The sequence below is a fragment of the Silene latifolia genome, chromosome 9 (assembly GCF_048544455.1).
Source record: "Silene latifolia isolate original U9 population chromosome 9, ASM4854445v1, whole genome shotgun sequence".
In the NCBI taxonomy this organism is placed as follows: domain Eukaryota; kingdom Viridiplantae; phylum Streptophyta; class Magnoliopsida; order Caryophyllales; family Caryophyllaceae; genus Silene; species Silene latifolia.
This window is the reverse complement of record NC_133534.1, coordinates 153,494,275-153,501,247: the sequence shown is the minus strand read 5'-3', so window position 1 is coordinate 153,501,247 and position 6,973 is coordinate 153,494,275. Positions and strand designations below refer to the sequence as shown.

The following is a 6,973-nucleotide window of genomic DNA, read 5'->3' as shown; positions in this document are numbered from 1 at the left end:
GAGGAAATGAATAATGACTTTAATGAAGGTTGAAGAGTTTATCGATCCGAAATACTCCAGAGAGGGGGGGGGGAATTGAGAATTAAAACTTTCACCTACCTTTTCGATAGTAAATGTATAATTAATTATTTAAAATTTATTGGTTAAACTTTAACTAATTAACTTATTAACGAATTAAAACGAAATAAACAAATGAAGGAAAGAGAGAGAGACACACGGTTTTTGAAGTGGTTCAGTTTCACAAATCAAAACCTACGTCCACTATTCTCGATTAATAAATTTAGTACCTTTCTACGGATTACAAAATTACTAACCCAACTCGTACAACTAACCCTAGTTGTAACTTAAGTGAGTACCGTTAAATACTCGAGTGACTAACTCACGCTAATAAGAAAGCACTAATGATTCTTGCAAAGGTTCACGTTAATGAACAAGTAAGAAATCGATTGAGCACTATTATCTTATAACGATAACAATAAAAACGAATGCACAAGGTTATAAAATACATGACCTTTCTCGAAAAATAAAAAAACGGTTTTTTGCTTTAAAACACGGTTTTTTCTTTTGAAAATAAATCAAAGTTATGCTCAAAGGTCTTAACTTTTAATGATGTAAAGAATGGAACATTTATAGTAAAAGAGGAGCAATGGTTTCGGTTTAGCAAAAACCCTAAATGCCGTGTGGAAGTGTTGTAAAGCAAGAAAGAATTAGGTTAAATCTTCCTTAATTCTTCTCCAAGACTTGCCTTAATAAATAAAATCTTCTTATCTTAACAACTCACCAATTTCTTGGAATTAGGAAAGATAATATAAGAAGATAAAAAAATCTCTAACAAATATTATCCTAATACCTTAACCCTTATCCAAGCAAAGGCTTATTGTGCAAGAAAGAAATTACTATTCATGTTTTACTGTTCACGGCACTGTTCACGCGACACTATTCATCCCTAATATTTTTAAAAGATAGAAGGAATAAATTAAATAATAAAGAGATAACAAATCTCTAATCAAATATTATTTTAAAGATTTACCCAATCTTTTCCTTTTATCTTTGCAAAAATAATATCTTATAAGTTAAGAAAGAATAAATCAAAATAATATAAAAGAGATATTAAATCTCTAATCAAATATTATAAAGATTTACATAAAACCCTAACTTGTACAAAGAGTAACCGTGTATGAGGAAGAAACAACTCATAAGCCCAATCCTCTTTCACGAAAACCCTAGGTAAGATAAATTAGGTTTAGGGTTTTTTAGAGTATGTAGAAACTAGAAACCCTAATTAGCAAGATCCCTCAACTCATAAGTTGATTCAATAATTATTACCAATTATAAGCTCATAGTAAAACCATACTTAATATTAAAATAAGCTCCCTTGTAAAACAAATACTTTTACTAAAACATTTAAAACGGTTTTCCAAAAACAATTTTAAAACTATTTTGTCATGTGTTTTATAAACTTCACATCTCAATGTTATAGTAGAAGAGCTATAACATTGAGTTCTTTTATAAGCAATGTTATAGCTGTGAAGCTATAACTTTACTTACTTAAAAATTGCATTCTTAAGTTACCATTACGAGACAACGACCTACACTAATCTAATCTTCTTAGGAGATCTTCGAATGTAGGCTCCTTTAATATCCAAGCTTGATTAATCTTTAAATGAGCTTCATCTTCTCAAGTACGCTTGAATAATACTTTAATAACTTATATGATCTTGATCTTTGATTGAGGCTTGATCATGATATACTTCCATCACAATTCCTTAATGCTCGTAATGAATAAGTCCAATCTAAAAGACTAAACAAACAATTACGCGCAACGAGTATATGAAATATAAAAAACTCTTGACATCATCAAAACATAAACATATATATCTATATGGTTCAACAAAGGTCCTTGGAAAATGGGATCCTACTCTCTAATTCTCAAGCAATGGCACCCATCTTTTTCCTTTGGAATGGAGAGGGTCTCTACTGTTCCTGTCTGGGTCCTTTTCCCTAACCTTGACCCATATCTATGGTCCTCAAGTGTCTTGAGTAAGATGTCCAGCAAAATTGAAAGGCCTATGTTTGCAGATGTTCCTACTACCAACAAGGATAAGCTGTCTTTTGCCAAAGTAATGATTGAAGTGGATATTGCTTCCAATCTCCCTTTGGAAATTTCCCTTAATACACCCTTTGGACCATCCACTCAGAGAGTTGAGTACCAGTGGATCCCCCACTACTGCTCAAAGTGTGGAAAGATGGGTCACCTGAGGCAAACTTGCAAGAAAAACAAAGTAAAGAATCCTTCCCAGGCTGCGCCAACCAAGGCAAAAGAGGTCAAATATGTTAAGAAAACTACTCCTTATGTGCTAGGTGGTACCTTTGCTTCATCAGGGTTGCATACTGACTCTGGGGAGGAGGAGACAAGCTCAGAATGCCACCAGCTAGGCTTGTTACCTTCTTCATCATATTTGGTATCGCCTCCTGACGCAGTTATAATGCACTCAGAATGCACCAAGAAGGACATGGAGAACTAGTCTCAAATAGCCTTGAAGAGCGACTCTTCTCCTGTGTCAAAGATTGCAGTTGTTACTAAGAACCCTTTTGAGCTCCTGCCTGTTCCTGAGGAAGTAGAAACTCTTGCTGAGGAAGAGGTAGTGAGCATTCAGCAAGATGGTTCTATATTGGAACAGCACCAAGATCCCATGACAGCAGCACCTGTTACTGCTGACTCATATGGCCCTCTGTGTGTATCTGCCTCTACAAAGGTTCCTTATGATACCCATCAGCACAGTGCAGAAGGGCTAAAGGCAATTCTTGAGAAAAAACTGTCTAGTGGTCCATCAGTGACACCAGTTTGTGAAGAGGATCCCTCTGATATCATTGCATCATGATTATTGCAACTTGGAATATTCGAGGGTTCAACAAACCCATCAAACATAGTGAGGTGAACCATTTCCTTGGGAAAATAAAGTGGACTTTCTAGGTTTGCTAGAAACTAGGGTGAAGAGAAATAAAGCCAATAAATTCTGAGGAATAGTTTTAGAAGCTATAAGACCTATTGCAATTATAATAAGCATAGTAATGGCAGGATTTGGCTCCTTTGGAACTCTGCTACTACAAAAGTGGATATATTAAAGGAGAATTCTCAGGTTATTCACTGTAGAGTAATACATCATGTTGCTGGCAGGGACTTCTATTGTTCCATTGTTTATGGGAGCAATAATGCTGATAAGAGGAAAGACCTCTAGGCTTATATGGAACATTTTGCCAGCCAGGTTGACAAGTGGACAGCTATGGGGGACTTTAATGTGATAAGACACCCTAATGTGAAACTTAGTAATACTCCTCCAGTTCTTTCTGAACTTATGGCCTTCAATTCCTTTCTTAGGGATTGTGAGCTAGATGATTTGAATGGTTTTGGTTGTGATTTTACTTTGTTTGTTAAGCAGGATGTCACTACAAGAGTATATTCTAAATTAGATAGGATCCTGGTAAATAATACCTGGTTGCATCAATTCTCTCAAACCACTGCTCAGTTTCTTTCCCCAAGTATATCTGATCATAGTCCAGCAGTGCTGACTTTTCATGATAATGACATTCCTAAAAAGCACTTCATGTTCCTTAATTGCTGGGTGGATCACCCTGATTTCCAGAATACTGTTGCACAACATTGGAAAACTACTCAGCAAGGAAACTCCATGTTCAGATTGATGAATAAGCTAAAGAATGTTAAACATGGACTCAAAGAGCTCCACATTACTCATTTTGCTAGCATTGGGAGTAGGGTTAAGGAAAAACGTGATGCATTGTCATAATGTTTTAGTGAACTACAACAATGCCTCAATTATGCTACTTTGGTAGAAAAAGAGCAAAAACTCTCTAAAGAACTTTGGAATCTAAAAGAGATAGAACTCAAGATCTTGGCTCAACGAACCAAAGCTCATAACATTCAGTATAATGATACTTGCTCAAAGTATTTCTTTGCAAAAATAAAGGAAATGCAGCAAAGTCAGATGATTGGTGAGATTAAGAGAATTGATGGTGCTAGTCATAAGGGATTGCATTCTGTAGGAGAAACTTTTGTGGATTATTATCAGCAGCTTCTGGGTGGAGATACTTCTACAACTCCCATTGCTCCTGATATCATATCCAATGATGCTTGTGTAAAAGTTGAGGACTATCCCTCTTTAACAAAACTTGTTAGCAGAACTGAGATCAAGCAAGCTCTCTTTGAAATTGACTCTAATAAAAGCCCAGGATTAGATGGGGTTTCATCTGGATTTTGCAAAGCTGCTTGGGACATTGCGGGAGATGATTTCTGTCATGCAATTGAAGATTTCTTCAAGACTGGGTTCATGCCAAACAGGCTAATGTTACCCTTGTCACCCTGATTCCAAAAAAGGCCATCCCTCAAACTATCAAGGATTTCGGACCTATATCTTACAGCTCAACTATCTACAAAACAGTTAGAAAAGTTCTCACTAACAGACTCAAAGACACCATGGTTTACATTGTAGGGCCTGAACAGGCCGCTTTTGTGAGGGATAAAAGTCTTTTTGAAAATGTCATGCTCACACAAAGTTTGGTTAAGGGATATACCAGGAGAAATATCACCCCTAGATGTATGCTCAAAGTGGATATCAGTAAGGCTTTTGACATCTTGCAGTGGAATTTTATTCAGGAAATGCTCCTTGAACTCAAATTTCCTCCCATGTTCATAAAATGGGTAATGGGGTGCATCACAGGCCTCTGGTTTAATTTACTTTGAAAGTCAATGGTTCCCATCATGGCTTCTTCATGGGAAAAAGTGGTGTGAGGCAAGGAGATCCACTTTCTCCATTTCTGTTTGTCCTTAGCATGGAAATACTTTCTAGGAAACTAAGGACAATGTGCCAAAAACCTAATGTTTCCTATCACCCTAAATGCTCCAAACTGGGTCTAACCCACTTAGTTTTTGCTGATGATCTCATGGTCTTTACAAGAGGGGGTCCTGCCCTCTATTCAACAAGCTGTGGACATCTTGAATGTCTTCTCGGAGTGGTCAGGTTTAAAAGCTAATATGGAGAAAACTGAGGCATATCTGGGTGGGGTCGATAATAGAGTTAAAGACCTAATTCTGGCTACTGTAGGGATTCAGGAGGGTGTATTCCCTTTTAGATACCTTGGGTTACCAATTAATCCATCAAAGCTCATCAGGAATATGTATGATGGACTGCTCATCAAAATACACAATCTAACAAATACCTGCTCTACTAAGCTCCTTTCTTATGAAAGCACGATAACAATCCTCAACTCTATACTGTTTGGCTTAAGCAATTTCCGGTGCACATGTCTCCTTCTTCCTAAACTGGTGTAAAAAACTATCTCAAAACTGAGTAAGAATCTATTCTGGGGGCATGCTGGCAATGAGAGAAAGCTAGTATACAAAAACTGAAAGAGTATCTGTGCTCCCTGGGAGGAGGGAGGCTTTCACATTAAAGACATGGCTGACTGGAATCAAGCTACATTACTCAGATGGCTTTGGTGTTTTGACCATAATAAAGCTGCCATATGGACTATTTGGGTAAGGAAGTATATTACTATGAACTGTACAATCTGGGACCTTGAGATCAAAGAGAAGCAGCCTGAGTGTCTCAGAGGTATTCTTCACGTCAGAGATAATTGTATCTGACAAATGGGGACTGCACACGCTGTTAAAAGTTTCTTAGACAGCTGTGCTACTCAGAACAAATTCTCTATCAGTAAAGCCTATGAGCAGATCAGAAGGAAATATCCTGTTCAACCTGTATTCAAAGCCATTTAGAGAGGGACAATGGTTCCAAGGCATCAAATTAGGACTATGCTAGCAGTCCAAGGTAAGCTGGCAACAGTGGATCAGCTGGCAGTAAAGGGTTTTCACTGGGTAAATAGATGCAGTCTGTGCAAATAATTGGCAGAGAGTGTGCAACATCTTTTCTTCAATTGCAGTTACACTAATGAGCTATTGCAGGCTATAAAGCTGTGGACCAAGATGAACACCAATAGCTGTGACCTACAGTCCCTCATTCTTTGGCCCAGTCTGAGAACTAAAAAAAGGCATTGGAGAAGAAAATGGGTGAGTTGTAGCTTGGGCAGTCTGGTGTATTCAATATGGCGTGAAAGGAACCTCAGGATCTTTGAAGGTAGAGAGAGATCCCCTCAAGCACTACAAAAGGATATACAATTCACGGTTAGCACACTACTAGAAAAAAACCCCTATTACGACGCGGTTATCGTGGCGGTTCTAAGAGAAACGACGCGAAAAGTCCAATAAATTGGAGGGAGCACAATTTTTATGTATGTAAGAGGTCTATTATGGCGGTTTATGTAAGAACCGACGTGATAATTGAACCTTTTTATGGCGGTTCCAAATAGAAAACGCCACTATAAATTAATTGTGGCGATTATATAAACAACCGACGTTAAAAATGACGGTAAAAGTTATTACTAAATATCAATTTTTTGGGCTAAAAACCGCCATTATTTATTTTTGTGTCGGTTTTTAATCACAACTGACTTAAATAAGAAAAAAAATAACGCGTAAAACCCTTTAGAGCATCCACAATGGTAAGCTAGTTGCTACTAGCTTACCATTGCCACTTAAGATTTTCAAGCTACAACATTTTTAAGCTAAAAACTACTACAATGGTAAGCTACTAGTGTTGTGGCTTGGATGGGCCCATATGCACAACAACATTTCAGAAAATGCATTTGTACTTCATGCCTATTTCCACGTGTATTAGTTTAGTTGGCAGATTTTTTTTGTAGGACCATTTGAGTTACTAGCTCCATGGAGCTAGTTGCTCAATTTAAGCTAGTTCAATAGGAGTGCTCCAATGGTTAAGCAAGTAGCTTGAATTTTTTTTTATTTGCAAGCAAGTCCTTTTGGGTAACCATTACAGATGCTCTTACAATTCCGTAATAGACATTTTAGCACCAAGTAATTCACTCGTCTCTTCACATC

The 6,973-nt window shown here is 37.2% G+C and overlaps 2 protein-coding genes across 2 annotated transcripts; both read left to right on the top strand.

Moving 5' to 3' along the window:
- Positions 1 to 3,245: 3,245 nt before the first annotated feature.
- Positions 3,246 to 3,806, top strand: LOC141601788 (uncharacterized). Its single transcript, XM_074422091.1, has one exon. It carries the CDS (start codon positions 3,246 to 3,248, stop codon positions 3,804 to 3,806), a length of 561 nt encoding a protein of 186 aa, XP_074278192.1.
- A 686-nt stretch (positions 3,807 to 4,492) lies between these two features.
- Positions 4,493 to 5,794, top strand: LOC141601787 (uncharacterized). The gene is made up of 4 exons (XM_074422090.1): positions 4,493 to 4,717; positions 4,976 to 5,193; positions 5,506 to 5,630; positions 5,700 to 5,794. The coding sequence occupies exons 1-4, from the start codon at positions 4,493 to 4,495 to the stop codon at positions 5,792 to 5,794; spliced, it is 663 nt and encodes a 220-aa protein (XP_074278191.1).
- Positions 5,795 to 6,973: the final 1,179 nt, after the last annotated feature.

Bases quoted from the DNA above. Each gene is read 5' to 3' on its own strand.
- LOC141601788 (XM_074422091.1), top strand. From the start codon at position 3,246: ATGGAACATTTTGCCAGCCAGGTTGACAAGTGGACAGCTATGGGGGAC.
- LOC141601787 (XM_074422090.1), top strand. From the start codon at position 4,493: ATGGTTTACATTGTAGGGCCTGAACAGGCCGCTTTTGTGAGGGATAAA. The intron at 5,194-5,505 runs GTATGATGGACT...TACATTACTCAG, and splicing joins TCAAAGCTCATCAGGAATAT to ATGGCTTTGGTGTTTTGACC. The intron at 5,631-5,699 runs GTATTCTTCACG...AAAGTTTCTTAG, and splicing joins GCAGCCTGAGTGTCTCAGAG to ACAGCTGTGCTACTCAGAAC.